Source organism: Hippopotamus amphibius, chromosome 7, assembly GCF_030028045.1.
Source record: "Hippopotamus amphibius kiboko isolate mHipAmp2 chromosome 7, mHipAmp2.hap2, whole genome shotgun sequence".
Classification (NCBI taxonomy): Eukaryota; Metazoa; Chordata; class Mammalia; order Artiodactyla; family Hippopotamidae; genus Hippopotamus; species Hippopotamus amphibius.
In genome coordinates, this window is record NC_080192.1 from 47,963,364 (window position 1) to 47,980,155 (window position 16,792).

The following is a 16,792-nucleotide window of genomic DNA, read 5'->3' on the forward strand; positions in this document are numbered from 1 at the left end:
GGTTTCAAGAATGCTTCATATAGCTCTTTTCTTTCTTAGAATCCAATCAAAAATTGGAAACACGTTGCCTATAGTGTTCTATCTCTTTAGTCTCATAATCTGGGACAGTTCCCCAGCCTTTTGTTGACATCGACCACCTCCTGTTGGGCCAGTTTTATGTCACTGACTGATTCCTAACAAACCAGTTCCTTATCGACAAGCTCTGGGATTACCCGCCTACAGTGATGAGTTGGAGTCTCTCCACGGCAGGACCAGACTGGAAATCTTAACGTGATTTCCAGCCTCATTCGCCTGGAGGTGGTTAAAAATCTGAGTAATGTTTCAGTCACTTTGGCAACAGGCCACCTAAGGACACGTTGTAAAGGACACGTTCAGCACAGGTGGCTGAGGCGACCTGCTTCCTCCCTGCCCTTGTGGCAAAGTGTGCTCACTGCCTCCAGGGTCAGCACCAGCCCCTGGCATTTTGTTCTGGGAGTTCTGAATGAGGTTCAGCCCTTGGGCTTAAGTACATTCACCTGATGTCTGCTGGTGTGAACGTTCATGACAGTTTTTATGCTGTCACCATCGATTTTGAAGGATGTGTTCTCTCAAGATAGCCTGTTCGGCTCTGTGAATCCACACTTCAGTTTTTTTAAAACTTTAGTTGGTTTTGGTCTACCTGAATTAATCTGCAGATCTTCTGAAAGACACATTCTTTTGGCATGAGGTTTCTACCCATATGTTAGGGACACTGTTCACATTTGAAATTTTTCTTTAATTGCCCTGACGCTACATCATTTCCTGGTGTCATCAGCCAATTCTGTGCACTCAAGGGCCTCAAGCAAACATGTGTTTACCACGTTTCTGGCGCTGTTTATAAAGCTCATGAGGATTAAATGAGATAGAAACCCCATGAGGTGTGGGTACCATCCATCCTGCAACAGATGAGAAAACTGACTCAGTGAGATTAAGCAATTTACCCAACACCATAGGGGTAGTACGTGGCAGAGCTGGGGTTTAAACCCTGGCAATTTGATTCTAAAACCTGCACACAGCATCATTACATAAGGTGCCACTAAAGGGATACTGCGTATCTTTCAAGACCTCTCAGGTGCTGTTTGGAGGCATATGTTGTGCTGAAATTCTGGTTTAGATGTGCTTACGAAACTACTGACCTGTTTGTGAGACATAAAACCAGTGAGAAGTCCACCTTTGTTAATCCCACAAATGCATCAGATGTCCTACTTTTAGGTCAAGTTTAGACCTTGAAGGAACCTCATTTTGGCAACTTCAAGAGTTCTCCCACTGTCAGGAGTTCAGCATCCTTCTGTCTGGACCCTGGTTTCCTTCACTTTCAAAATGAAAGTCTTTTAGGTACAAACTCAGCAAGTATGATGACTGCGAGAAAAGATCGTTATTCTCCTAAGTAGCTTATGAGGAAACTAGTAAATTAATTGCCATTGTTCCCTGCCACTAAAAGATGAGGTGTTTTTTTTCTTTAAACATGAAATAGATTCCCATTTATTTCTCATCTACATTGTAATCCAATGTCCAATAAAAGCTGTTAGTAAATCACTCGGTCAATTCTCCCAACAAAACAGTCTAAAAGATGAGTTGTCATGGTTGCAATAAATAGGCAGTGGGGGTAAGCCAGCCTCCAACAAACTGAGGGGTTTTTTTTGGGGGGGGGGGGCGGGGAGCGGTGAGGGGCAGGGCTCAGATGAATCTGAATTGACCTCATCATAAAACACAGTTGTGTGACAGCTACAGGAACTTATAAGAAATAAAAACAACTGGGGAGAAAGAACCAAACCACCAACACTGAACCAGAATGCCTCTGCAAGCCATAAGAGAGAACCCACCAGTGGACCATAAATGTATAGTGCTAACTGCAATTATTGATCTTTTAAAATGGCATTTAAAAAAAAATCTCAAGTAGTTGTTTGTACTTTAAGATGATATTCAACTTGGCTGTTATTACTGAACCACTCTTCAAAAAGAGAATCTGATTTTGTTTGACCTCTTCCCTAAGGGACCAAAAACGGAAGTTCTCAGCTTTATATAGTATGAGGCCTCCAGAGATTTTTCACTTTGGGGATTTAAAAACAAGTTTCCTGTTTCTGTATGAAAAAAAGACTAGAAGGGAACATAAAGAAATTAGGGTGGTTGGAACATGAGAATTATGGCTAGTTTTTAAAACTCGATTTTTTTAAAAACTTCTTTTAATTTTATGGCTTAAAAATTAAAATTTTTTAGAGGAAGTGGAACAGATTTATCAGCTTCTGATCTGGGAATAGAGTGGGAGGAACAGAGAAGGTAGAGTTGGAACAGGAGGAAGGCAGAGGATTTCCTGCCATCTTTTGTGGGGGTTTATTGTTGGTGGTTAATGAGATAAGCTGCTCTGCTTCTCTGGGAATGATGACTAGTCTTGAAATCAAAAAAAGTAGAAGAAAGGAAAATGTCTTCCAATTCAGATTTTTCCTTTTCTCTTTTCAGTTGAAAAAGGTAATGACCCACGCAATCAGAAGAAGCCCTGATTTAGAAATTGAAACCCCCAAACCTCCCCACTGACCTGTTTAGGAACCAATAAAATCAAACTAACATCTCCATTTCTCAGGTATCATTTCACAACATCAGTGCTACGGGGACACGTGTAAGCAAATGAAATCCCATTTCCCCATGATGATGGAAGAGTCCAACCAGAAGCCAGATATTTTGCTTGGACCTCACCACTCTCTTGTATGCAAATATCCCTAAGAAGGTCTCAATACCCTGGAATTGATCTAGACATTTGGGTCTTTTTCAGAGCCCACCCCAGACAGCTCTTTATAGACTAGCTGCAGGCTTTTCCTTCATTATTGGACCAGGGGTGACCCTGGCTCCAACTGGACTCCCTTATTTGGTCGTTTATCCAGCCATCCATCCATTTAGCAAGCATTTATTGACCATCTACTACATATGTGCCAAGCACTACACTAGATGCTGAAAGCATAGAGAGGCACAGTCCCTTGCCTGCAGGAAAGCCTGTGAATTCAGCGTTAGGAGAGGGGTCGTAGAAGCACTGTGGGAGAAGTTCAACAGGGAGAGCAACTCAGGCTGGTAACATACAGAATCAAAGAAGGAGAAGGGTAAGAAAGGTGATGGATGGGAGGAAGCTTTTGGTTGAGCCTTGGAAAGGCAAGTGGAAGTTGGCTACTTAGATCAGGTAAACAGAGGACTGTTCATGCAGGAGAAAGATCATATATTTATAGGCGTCGAGGCCGATGGTGGCTCCTTTTGGAATCACGCATAATTAAGAATGCCTAGAGCCTGGTGTGTGTGGTAGCAAGCGGCCAGTCTGTGAGAGGCTGGGCTGCCATGCTGAGGGGCTTGGGTTCTACCTTGATGTCATGGGAGGAAAAGGAACCAGTCCATCACAGGCCAAGCAGTGAAACCATGCAATCTGATTGACATTTGATTACCATGACCACCCCCACGCCCGAAAAAATGGAAAGTTTACCAAGCATTGTTTTTCTTTTGGATTTTGTTTTTTCAAATGCTTAAAGTAATGTCAAATTTTTTTAAAAAGTCAGTGTTTTTCATGGCAGTCTAATCAGTTAGTGATTTTACATTTGTTTCAGCTGACTTAATGTGAGGCTCAGGATGGGTGTTCAGTGCATATTTTTTGAAGGAATAAATGAGAAAGTGAAGGGTGAAGCCTTTACACAGGATGGTAGCTAATATAATGAAGGTGTACCTGATTTTAAGCTCCTACAAGGATTTACAAACCAGGCTCTTCCACATGAAATCCTTAGAAAACTAACTAGAAGGCAGACTGTTGTTTGGTCGGTTTGTTGGCTGTTTTCTTGAAAAATAGTCGACCTTCATGTTTTTCAGTGGCAAAGCTTGTGATGCCGTTTTATAGAAGTATCCCACAAAAGGAGAAATCAGGGTGAGTCAGAGTAGCCTGGGAAAACTTCTTGGAGCTGAATGCATAGGATTTGGAAAGGCAGAAGTTCAGTGATGCATTTTAGGCTGAGGACGACACAAGCAAAGATGAGGCTGAGCCTGACCTCAGTGGGAGCACTTGTGTGAGCGGGGGCGGGGGGGGCATACGGGTGGAGGTCGGGGTGGAGGACCCTGAACCCCAGGGGGAGGAATTTGGGTCAGGTGTGCCAGTATTTATCAGAAAAAGTCCTGGAGATACACCCATAACCTTGGAGAAGCTACAGGTGCCAAGAATATAGCAGTGAATAAAATAGGCAAACCCAACAAAATGGTAAACACACAGGCAGTGCTCTTGTGTGTTACATTCTAGTTGCGATGGCCATGACACAAGTCAATTAAACTTACAATCTCAAAGAGTGAAAAATGCATGAAGAAAAGTTACACAGGATTAGGGAGTGACAAGGGTATATATGGTGATGGCAGTGGTGCAGCCAGGGGCAGGGTGGGGAGGATGACAAGTCGCCCGTGAAGGCTGATGAAAGTGAGTGGTCCTTCCCCGCAACAGTAGCAAGATTGGCACCCTCAGCTGATGGAAGCTCCCTTGTCCATGCCTGGCCCATCAGTGTAAGCCAGGAATGCTGGTTCTAAAGAAGGTGGCCGTCGGAATCTACTGCTGGTGGGCCCGTTGGAAAAGGGCAGATGGACGTGTTTCCCAGATCCACGGCACACGGGCTTGACACCCGTGCAGAAGCCCTGGTGACCGCTGCGTCCCACAGCCTCCTGTGGGGCCAGGCTCACCCTCACACGGCGGGTGGCCCCACTTTGGACCCTCCACCAAGATCTCTGTGCAGTGGGAAATTCCGGTGCAGCAGACTTTGATGTGAAACACCTGCCTGTCCGTCCTGGGATGCCTCCTGTGCCCCCCTCCTCCCCACGTCAAACTGAGCCGCAAAACTCAGGGTCCCAGCTAGAATTTAGAACTAGAGCAGGATTCCTGCCTGAGGCAAAAGAGGCAGCCCAGTCCCATGGCTCCTTCCAGGCAGAGCAGACCACTTGCTCTTGTCACAGTAGCAGCAGGACCCCCTAGGATGCCTGATTCCTTTCTGCACCCCTGAGCCCCTTCTTGACAAGTTCCTCCATTCATGAACAAGGTCAGGAATTCCGAGCCCGCTACACGAGACGTGGCCGTGAAGCTTCATGGGGTCACGTGGCTGACGTGGGGGGAGTCATTGCATGTGTCCAAATGGGCTCTCAGCTTTGCACGTACAGAATCAGACAGACGAGGCATTCATGTGGGCAGGCCAGACCGCTCAACTCAGTGCAGAAGCCACTGCACTGAGCGGCTGGACCATTTGCCATGACAGGAGGGCCTGTGTGTGAATTTTGCGTCCTAGAGGCAGGGTCCGTGGAGAGCAGATGCGTTTTGTCCGTGTTTTTCCTCCTGCTGCTGCTGCACCCGCACTACTTTTTCAGCCTCGTCTTTGCTGCCTAGTAACCTAGTTGACTTAGCAGACAGATCTCTGCAGTACAGCTGTCTCCAGGTTCCACAGCTCTGGGGCAGAGCCACGAGGGCTTGCCTGTAGTCCTTGAATAGAGAGCAGTTTGGGGACAAACTGGTACACCAGTGTGGAAACCAATTTGAGATTTGCATACCAAAGGGAGAAGATGATAGCTTTAACTTCTCAAACCATCCTCATAGGGTCCTCTCAACCTCCTCCTCCCACTTCCAATTCTCCCGAGGGGAGAAAAAAAAAAAATCTCAACACCAGAAATGGCACGTGGCCATTTCTGGGCACAGATTCACTTTTCTTTGATGTTTTCCATCTCTTAGGTGGCTGGAGCAGTGCAGCATAGTGGTTAAGAACAGAGCCGGCTCTGAACAGACTCCGAGCCCCATCCCTTGTTACTGTGGTTCTCAGACTTCAGCGTGCGTGCGTGAGGGTCCCCTGGAGAGCTTATTTAGACACAGACTGCTGGTCCTCACTCCCAGAGTCTCTGACTCAGTACCAGGGTGGAGCCTGAGAATGTGCATTTCTAACAAGTACCCAGGGGATGCCGAGGATGCTGGTCTTGGGACCACACGTTGAGAACCGTGGCCTTATGAGCTTCCCTAAGATCACGTCCACCTGTGTGAAATCTTTGTACCTACCGCTTGTGGTTTCTGGGCTAAATGAATATATGTAAAGTGCTCTGAGCTGTGAGTCATACAACCGTGCAAGCACAGCCCATCTGGAGACTTTTGTCCCTGTTTTGTTTGCTGCTGTTTGTGTCTGTTTTGTTTTTGTCATGAGCCACTTAGCAGGAACCTCTTCTTCCACTTCCAAGCCCGAGGACATGCCACTTTGGAGACTGGGTGTTTAACCTGACTGATGTCATGTGTTATTTTGCAACTCCCCTGGGACATTATGTGATATAGGGCTTTGCGTGCTGTGCTAAGCTCTGTGTGTGTGTGGTAATGGGAACGTGCATAAGTGAGATTGAAGGTTTGGTGTTGGATCGTTGGCTTCTTCTTAGGGAAGGCAGGAGGAACTCGCCAGCCTTACATCAGCCTTGCCAATAGAGCTGTTATTCCCACTATGTACGAGGTCACAAACTCATACGTTGAGCAAGCTCCCCTAAGCTTTGACTTAGGTCAAAGGGTAATTGTAAGGACACAAAGGGAAATATGGAAGTCTGGGAAACAACTGATCCATCACCCTGGAGACCAGAGCCTTGTGGGTGGGACCACGCATGCAACCAGCCTCATCATCACGGCAGCTCTGCTGCTGGGACTGGCCACCCACGCAGGGTATCTGCTTCTCTCTGGGCATGTCCCGCGGAAACTCTGAGAGTAGAGAGAGGCTGATGGGTCGTTATGCCAACACACAGTATGGACCGTCCCTGTAGGGTAGCCCTTGGTTCAGGTGTCTTGCTCCGGCTCAGCCGTCGTAGCCAGGGAGCAGCCTGCAGCTTGCTCCAGGGGCAACTTACGGCAGCACGATGCTGAAAGACCTTCAGGAAACCTTCCCCCCATGGTGGGCTTGGCCCTGGCCTCCCTAGGACTTTCAGGGAGATTGAGGCAGCACGGAGTCATCAGAAGAGCACAGGTACGGGAATCAGACAGAACCTGGGTTTGACCCTGTGTTCTGCCACTTAAGTCAGTTTCGTTCCCAATGAACGGTGGGTATCACCCACCACACAGAGGTGTCGTGAAGCTCAGGTACTATGAAGTGCGTAGCATCGTGCCCGGCACAGAGCATCTGAGCTTAATCAATGAAAAGATTCGGTATTTTATTCTTAAAAAAATAGGAAAGATGGAAAAGTGAACAAGGACTTGATTTTATAACCCTATGACTTAGCCGCTTATTACTGACAGTGCTGTTTTCAGTTCTTGTAGGGACTCATCTGTTATTTCATTGAAGGCGTTATGTGCTTTGGAGCTGTTTTCTTCCGTGGTATTTTTTTAATGAACAGTCTGTTTTACATGGTTGTAGTTCTATAATTTTGCATTCTGATTATTTTTACATTATAAATTCTGTACGTAATTTGAGTGGACATACTGTAATTTACGTAAAATGACTTACAGTTGGACACCTAACCGTGGAGCATTGGTGGAATACGTGGTACCTTATTGGTGTAATAAAATATGAAGCAGCCATTTAAAAAGATGTAGTTGAAGTATATTTGTCAATATAGAAATATGTTCATGATTATATAGAAAATGAGATGATTTTACCTCCAGATCGACTGCCTGCCAAATCTATCTGGTCATTCACTGTCTCGATCTCAGCAGCTTTCAAACTTGAATGGGCCTGGGAATCACCGAGGGAGCCTGCCAAGTGCAGGTTGGGGGCCCTCCCCCTAGAGTTTGACGTAGGAGAGGGGGCTCAGGGGTCAGCGTTGCTCCAAGGAGCCAGGCGATTCTGATGTGGGATTGACACTCCTCCCTTTTCTACCTCTGGAAGCTGTCCTTCATTTTCCAAGCTTCTCCTTCTACTTTGCCCTAGATGCCTAGAGTGTTCTGTTTCCTTGCCTTGTGGATCTTTGTGAAGCCTTCTGAATTATAAGACTTTTCCTGGTCCTGCAAGCAAACTCAGTTGGGCACCATGTTACATCCCTGGGCTTTGTGTCAAGCCCTGAGTGTGTTCCCGGGTATAGATACTGAAATCCTGGAATCCAGGGGTGGTTTTTCTTTTTTATAAATTTATAAATTATTTATTTATTTATTGGCTGCATTGGGTCTTTGTTGCTGCGTGCAGGCTTTCTCTAGTTGCAGCGAGCAGGGGCTACTCTTCACTGTGGTGCGCGGGCTTCTCATTGCAGTGGCTTCTCTTGTTGCAGAGCTCAGGCTGTAGGTGCACGGGCTGCAGTAGTTGCAGCATCCGGGGTTTCTTTGCTCCACAACATGTGGGATCTTCCCAGACCAGGGATCAAACCCATGTCCCCTGCGTTGGCAGGCGGATTCTTAACCACTGCGCCACCAGGGAAGTCCCGTGGAGTTGAAAGAAACCTCTTCATTTTACTGATTAAGACATCAAGTTTGTTAAAAGACAGGCAGTTTTCCTTAGTGGCAAGAGCCCTTGAATTGAGTCAGATAGGCCAGGATTCAGGTTTTGGCTCTGGGGCTCAATCACAGCCTCTTACTGGCTGTGTGATCATAAGCAGTTTATTTAATATTTTTTGAAGGTCAGTGTTTTCATTTGTGAAGTCTGATTAAAAATCCACCTCACTGTGTCAGGACAAGAGATTGCCTGCAATAACGTGAACCAGAGACGCAAGGGTAACATCTGCCCAGAGCAGATCTTCAATGATCTTTAGTCTCTGCCTTCTCTTGCTCAGATCACACCATCCCTGGCAGAGTTAGGACTTACACATTTTCCCTGAGGCGTTGTTAGGATGGCTGTGGTTCCCAGCTTACAGGACAGGACTCGTGCCCATCAGGGACACTCATTGCTCAGAGGCTGTGTTACGTGGGCATTTGAATACGACCAGACTCAGGATTTACTGTAAAAACAATCTCCCTTCCATGCTTTCTTGCTGTTGCCTTTTTCACATTCCTTGCACTGAGACTGATGGCACCCTCCCAGTCAACCATCAATTATAATGTTGTGTAATTGTATGAATTAGCACGATAGCTTCTATAAAGCACAGACAGAGCAAACTATATAAACATTTTGGAAAAACAAGATCTGCATAGCTGAATAAGTCTTTGATTTTAAAAAGTCACATTCTAGAATAAGAAGTTAAATATTTGTGCTAAATTTTAAAGGGTTTTAGAAACGAAAAGCATTCCAAGCATGGACGCATTGGGCACCTAACTGAGGTGGTCGTGAAACATTCTTCAGGTGGGAGAAGCAGCATCTCTTCACGCTTCTCATTCTCCCAGAGTTCATCAGTTATTTCAAAAGACAACTCACTTTTCTATACTTTTCTCCCCTGTAAAGGCAGAGACCTGTGGGTTCTTGTTTTGGGACGATTTCCAAAGGAACACAGAATCGGGATTCCGGAATTCAAATACGTGGCAAATATGCATGGAGATGAGGTATGTATGTGGCTTGAATATCTGGCCTGTCACCAGAGAGGCTTCCCCCGGGGTCTCTGGCGCTCTGTATAAAGGCAAAGGAAACAGCACAAGTAGCAAAGAATCTGGAAAGGTCTTCCTGTGAGGCCTTCTGAGAGGACGGAAGGAACCAGGTTCCAAAAACCAGCACAGCCATCTGGTTGCTACCCAGTGCCCTGTGCAGGTCGCTTGAACGTTTTTTGGTTGGGGGCTGGAAGAACAACAGTGCCTCAGCGCTGGACCGCTGGCCAAGCCCCCGAACGCCTGCCTGGGTTGGTTTTCCCCACCACCTGCTCAGCATCGAGGTGACCCAGCACAGGAGTGATACTATATTTGAACTAAAACAATCAGAAGATCGCTTATGAATAAGGATGTGTCTGGTTCAATAAATATCTGTTGGAAAAAAAAAAAAAAAAAGATCCCGACTAGCTATCCTGAATGCTTTTGTCACTTTCTCTTAATCTAACACTCAGCATTTTCAATGCTTAACTTTAGACCATCAAGCTTAGAGCTCTGTCATCCCTGTCATTCAACAAACCCTTAAATTCCATCATAATGTCTTGGCTCTAATCCAACTTATCGGGGTTCAACTCTATTTTTATTTTGTTCTGTTTTGTTTATGTTATTTATTTTATATTTTGCAAAATACCCTTTTACCACTCCTGCCTGCCCAGCCATTCTTGCCAGGCATTTGAAGATGCTGCTCTCCATTTCTCACCTTTCTTCCTCAGAGTGTTTTGAGAATATGACAACTGCAGGATTTTCTGTTCCCCAGGACCCCACACAACTGTGCAACCCAGTGGGAGGGAAAGATAGTCCCCAGTCTTGACCGGAAAGAAAACTGACGTAGGAATATCAAACACACTTGACTTTAAGGAATATCAAAGGAAATGCATATTCCTTTAAGTATAATGTGCTGACTTGTTAGGACACTTCCAGGTCTGCAGCAGTGTGGGTGGCGTGCGCTGCTTAAATGCTGGACTTCCTGTCCCGGCGTAACCCTCCCCAAACCCGGGCTCTATAGGAACAGGCTCCACCCTGCGACACACACTTTCTGCCCTTCCCAGGCATGCTGCTCAACCCGTTTTGCCAAGCGAGGGGACTTCTTTTTGCTGGAGCTCAGATGCAAACACTTGCCTCTGAGTGAGTGGTTGGTCTTTGCACCTGATTTGGGGGTGGGTGGAAGTTACTTTATTGAGCATGATGGTCTGTGCTCGTTTTTTTTTGAAGGGAGTCTGACCAAACTTGTGTTTAATAAAACAACTGATCATGACAGACAGCAGCCCAGACTTCCTTTCCGTTTTGCTATCTAGTCAATTGATTGAGGTTCCATGAATCTATTTTTAATAAGAGCCATGTGGCACTCATTGACTCCAGTAGTTTATTTATTGAATTCCTGGCATTTCTGAGGTTGCAACCTGCTGCTCAGAAGTCAATCCTCTCAACTGAAACTTCCAAAGAAAAGCAAGAGTCTTTCCTCTCACTCACCCCTGAATTTGCTTATAAGTTGCCAGATTTCTGACATCTTGTCCTCCAGGTAGTTAATGTATCATATTAAATCAGGGCTCTCTCGTTCACTTTGATTCTTTGAGGAATACTAAGGACTAAGATTACACAAGGGGAAAAGTTCCAGTGTGTTTTAGGTGTGGGGACCTGAAGTCCTGTTTATCCCCTGTGTGTCCCAGCTAGTAGCAGTGTCTGGTGACTCTGGGGGCCATTGAGAAACTTATTATCCTGGATTTGAGATCTTGTATGCTCTGCCCTCCTGGTGCCACTAGGAGCTAGGGAAAGTGATGGCTTAACCCAGGAGCAAAAGTGTCACTTGGATTAGAGGTTCTAACCACCTTACTCATCCTTCTTCTTCTCTTAGACCTTTTGGAATTGAGCATTTTCAAGAACCCACTATTAAAAAGCCACATAGATGACATTTGGGGGCAGTGGTTCTTAACCTTCTTTGGATGGATTCCTTGCTATTCTGACACAAACTTTGAATGCTGACCTTAGGGTCCATAGATCTTCTAGGAGTCTGAGGACGTCATGTGGAAAAGCCCAGCAGGGGTCATATGTGTACTGAGTAGTATGGCGGACAGAATTGACCACAGTATATTTTAAGCGTTTCCTCTTTTCCCCGAGCCCCACCTTGTGTGTGTGTGTGTGTGTGTGTGTGTGTGTGTGTCCCACATTTAACCCTGTGGCTAGACGACGGTGAGCCTCAGCACCGTCAGGAAGATCCGGTTCAGCCATTTCCCCCATGAATTTTCACCTTACTTCATGATGCCTTCTTTTAGAATTGGGTCTTTGTTAAAACAAAAATAGCCTGTTATTATTACAGAATCAACCTACGAACATCTTAGAAGAAATACAGATAAACAATAATGACAAAAAAGAAAACATTGTATATGGACCTTGTACAGATTAGAACTGTCGATTCCTTATCACTTACCCTTCCAGATGTTTTTGTATGTGCATGTGTGTGAGCGCTTTTACCAAGCGAGCAATGCTTATTTGCTATTTGTAACATTTTTCAGTTAATACAAGCTACCTTTGCATGTCAGTAAATGTTTTATCCTATCTTTACCTTATATCTGACATTCTAGTTTCTCTAATTGTCCTCAAAATGTCCCCCAAAGTATCCACCCAGAATCCTGTCCAAGATTATACATCATATGTGGTTGATATACCCCTTGAATCTCTTTTAATCTAGCATTTAAAGAATCTTTTCATGACACTAGACTTAATGGAGAACCTCGATCTATTGTGTGTCCTGCAGAACGTCCCACATCCTGGGTTATTTCCTTCCTTATAATATCATTGGTTTCGTGCCTCTCGTCCCTCTATTTACTTCAGACTGGAAGTTAGATCTAAAGGTTTTGGGGATTCAGGCGAAACATTTTTGGCCACAATGCATCTTCAGAATCGTGAAGTTGGGTGACTTAGGGGGCTGATGCTGAGGGTTCTACAGTCCCACACGCTGATTTGTGTACACACTAGAGCCTGGATAATTAGGCTAATTAGCCTGACTACACTCCGGAATGCATGAAGCACACTGAGGGGAGGAAAATCCACTTAAAGCAACCTATTTGCAGGTGAGAATTGTTACAATAGAAGTGAAGTCAAACCTCCTCTGGTTTTGTGATATTCTTCTTGTTTTCAGTCATCTTGTCATGAGCTCATGTCCTCACAATGCTGCATCAATCGGGCTGGCAATTCCCCTCTATACAACGCGCTCCACAAGAAAAGAGTAACAGTAGCCAACGTGTATTGAGCATGGGCTACACTAAATGCTTTGTGGGCGTCCTTTCTTTTGCTCATTTCTGCAGAAGGCATGGTTGTTAGTACACTTACCAGGAAGGGAATGCAGGTTTCTGTTTGGTCCTTAGAGCCTGAGCAGCGAGATTTTGCCAGCTGTGGCTTTGCCTCCTTGACAACTTCCACTGCCTTTGGAACATTCTGGTTTTGGTGGTTTCCTTTTTACATACAGATCTATGATCTATCTCAGATTAATTCTTGTTTGGATGGATTCTCGGTTGTTCCAGCCCCATTTGATGAGAAGATTTGGGCTCATTCATCGAGTGATAGAGTAGTAAACTCTTAGAGTCCGGCTGGAGTAAGCATCTCCACACCACCTTTCTCTGTCCCTGTCTTGTGCCTGCTGCCTGCCTCCCTTCCCTGGTTGCTGGAGAGTCGTCACGCAGGGGAGCTACGGAAAGAGAGAGTCGTCACGCAGGGGAGCTACGGAAAGAGAGTCGTCACGCAGGGGAGCTACGGAAAGAGCAGCTGCCACCCTTGATAAGCTTTTGTCACAGAAAGAGCAATTGCCACCCTTGATAAGCCTTTGTCACCAGCCATTCATGCTTTCTCAGGGTGAGGGAGACATATTTCTGAGGTTCTAACCCTTTTCATTTTAGTAAGACTAACAGGTGTTCTTCTGGTTTATGCAGGCTCTTATTTGTACACACATCAGCGTGTGGAATTGTAGAAGCCTCAGTTCCAGGCTTCATTTATGCAGGCTCCTAACTGGCAGTGCAGACACTCCTCAGGTCTAATCATTATTATTCATTGGAAGGAATGAGACCAGAGCACCCTGGGCGGGGCTCTCAGCCTTCTCTTACTCCGTAAACATTCACATCATTTGGGAGCAGGGTCTTTGTCCCCCTCGCCCTGCCCTGCCACGCCACCTCATTCTGCTACTGGCTGGCTTTGCAGTAAACTGTTACCTATAGACTCAAATCAGCTTTACTGAACCCTGGGACCATCCCCTGGAAATGGAAACCTCTAGTACCCTCAGCCTAAATGTGGGTGCAGGAGAGAAGCCTGGAAAATCATTCCTTGCTCCTTCCTCGAGTCCTCCCTGTTCTGTGTTTCATGCCTTTCTGCCATCTCATGGTTTAAAATTTTTGCAAGAAAGAAACTCTTATACCTGGGCAATCTCTAGATTGTTCAGACATCTCGAATCCCTGTGTAATGGAAATATTGAAGTGAGGCATGACTGTGTGCTTAAAAAGTTGGGTGCCTGGAGTTTTACGCTAATCCAGGAGCTGGCAAAGTGCAGGTGAGTGGTTGGGTCCACAGCTTCCCCTGATCCACTGTCTTTACGTATGGGGGGAGGTATTCAGTCTGTGTCTGTTAAGCATAACTGAATTGCCAATTCTGATTTTTTTTCTAGAAATTTTTTTTAAGCTTCTGTTTCTTAAACATCAATGAATTATTTTTCCCACGATGGTTTATTTGGGTATAGGGTTTTGAAAAACCAACATCACATTTAGATTTTCACATTTGGTGGCATTAATTTATAGTTTATTGGATTCCAGATGCATAATGAAAAGGAAGAACATTGCAAAAATGTGGATAATCATGATCATATTTTTCAACCTAAAAGTAAAGGCTAAATGGTTTTCCCACATCTTCTACCTGTAAGAGTTTATGAGATGTAGTTTGCATGTCTAAATGTCTATATTTAGAGGGTATTTTAGTGTCCTACATGAACAACAGGACATAATATCCTAAATTGTGCGTATCCTGGAAAATCTTGGGCTGTACGGTCAACATGCCATAGAGGTTCCAGGCTTACCAAAACAAACAAAAATTAAAGCTTGCCAATTCCCCAGCTCTTTTTTCCACCACTATCCCAGAGGATGACAAAATGTCCTTGGTTGTACAGTGTGGCTTTGGATAATTATTTCCTTTTGGATGTAGACCAAACTAATCTTTATTCCAGGCAAAGTGTCTAATTCCTTTTAAGCATGTATTAGATTCCTCATGTAATTATCCTTTTTCTCCCCATCTCCCTTTCCTGGTGCAGCTGAGCCAGGGAGCCAAGGTATCGCGTCCTCGGCATGCTCAGCACTGCTGGCCCCCACCCCTGGGAAGTGTATTCAATATTGAAAACCCTTTCATCGAAAGAACTTGATCATTTGTATATCCCCCCCACCCCCACTAAGAACCTTAAGTCCTTATGTTTTCAGAAAGTTCCTTCCCAAAATAGTCATGACTTTGTAATGGACTTGGCAACAGTAATCGACAGTCATTTATTGAGTACCTGATAACACCAGGAGTTGGGCAGGATACCAGGGATGCAGAGAAAGCCGGTTAGCATCCCTGCCGTCAAAACTTAGATGGTGGGGTTGGTGGGGGGTGGGGGGGATTGTTGCTTCAAAATTTTTTTCTAATGGTTCTTAGAAGTGCTAGGACATTCATGTTTATCTATCTAGGAGGCTCCCACTTGACTGGATTGAAGTGAAACTGATAGAAGTTTGTTTTCTGCTTTCTGGGTTCTTGCCATTTTTTTTTAACTTTTTATTTTATATGGGAGTATGGTTGATAAACAGTGTTGTGTTAGTTTCAGATGTACAGCAAAGTGATTCACATACATATATGTATCTATTCTTTTTCAAATTGTTTTCCCATTAGGTTGTTACATACTATTGAGCAGAAGGTCCTTGTTGGTTACCTGTTTTAAATGTAGTCATGTGTACATGTCAATCCCAAACTCCCTAACTACGCCTCCCCCACAGCCATGCCCCCGGTAACCATAAATTCATTCTCTAAGTCTGTGAGTCTGTCTGTGTTTTGTAAGGAAGTTCATTTGTATCTTTCTTTTTTAAGATTCTGCATATAAGGGATATGATATTTCTCTTTGTCTGTCTGACTTACTTAACTCAATATGACAATCTCTGAGTCCATCCTGGGTTCTTGCCATCTTAATGACTGGATGAATTATCAGAGAAAGACTCTAGAAGCTGGTGTGCTCACCCAGCCTTTCAGGTTCTTCATTAGGGATTCTTTCATTAAGTCCACATTCTCACAAAAGGAAGTGAGAGCTAAATGAAAGGCTGTTTAAGCTAATGGAAACAGTTTTGACCACATTCTTTTTTAAAATTTTAGTCTCTAAGGTTTCATATTCAAAGACTTAATTTTAAATGAAGGGAGGTCTATACATAAAACATGAATGAGTGAGACATTTATATTAAGGTTGAGAAGAATTAATTTGAATAATACGTGGCATAAATTTGCTGTTACAGACACAGGAAAATATGGTCCAAGAAAACAAGAGGACTTTGTTTAACTCTGAAATTTCATCTGTTTACCTCACCATTTTTTAAGTTATCTGACTCTTAATTGGTTCTTTATCATACTGCCAAGATTTTTATTTCACCCTCTGCAGTTAAGAATTTGTAGTTTGTTTTGGAATATGGAGACAAACAGAAAATACCTTGGTCACACATTGGTTACCTTGAAAGAATCATGATTTTATTGTTTTTTGTAGAAATAGCATAGGTTTTCTTTAATTTAAAAAGTGACACTAGACAATAAGAGGAAATAAAAACTACTGAGAATACTACCACTGAGAAATCACCATCATTAGTATTGGCCAGATGCTGTTCTAGACATCTATTTATTTCTATAGTAACAGAATGAAAGGAATCAAAAGAATATAAAATAAATGTGTCATATAATACGTATTATCTCTAAATAAGTATGAGATTTAACTTTACTTGAACTTAAAAAATTAGGAAAAACTGAAATTATAATGATTTAAAATATATATCTTTTCAAAATTTGGATAATATCCTATGACCCATTGCTATAAAAAGTGAAGAAATTAGCACTTCAAAACATCTTCGCTTCTCTCCTTTCCTTTCCCCTCCCCCAGCGCCCACCCTTGCTGTTAATATAAACCTTAACTTTTACCTTTTATCCTATACCCACACCACCACGGTTCCTTGGTCTAACTCTGTAGCTCAATCACAGCTTCTTACTCTTTGTTTTCATTTGCTTGTGGATGGATGAATCTCATTGCCAACTCCTGTCTTGAGTTTGGGTGTGCTTGAGAATGTAGGGTTCAGA

General features: G+C 44.1%; 1 protein-coding gene across 7 annotated transcripts in view; it reads left to right on the forward strand.

Annotated features, from left to right (window-relative positions):
* CPM (carboxypeptidase M) overlaps nt 1–16,792 on the forward strand; it is a 96,402-nt gene that overhangs the window by 25,910 nt on the left and 53,700 nt on the right. For 4 of the 7 annotated variants that reach the window (XM_057741074.1, XM_057741070.1, XM_057741073.1 and 1 more), the window contains one exon: nt 9,330–9,427. In XM_057741074.1, the coding sequence (XP_057597057.1) occupies nt 9,330–9,427 (98 nt within the window). Of the gene's footprint in view, nt 1–6,763; nt 6,993–9,138; nt 9,231–9,329; nt 9,428–16,792 lie in introns of those variants that run through there. The other 3 variants (XM_057741075.1, XM_057741077.1, XM_057741076.1) reach the window with 3 other exon arrangements.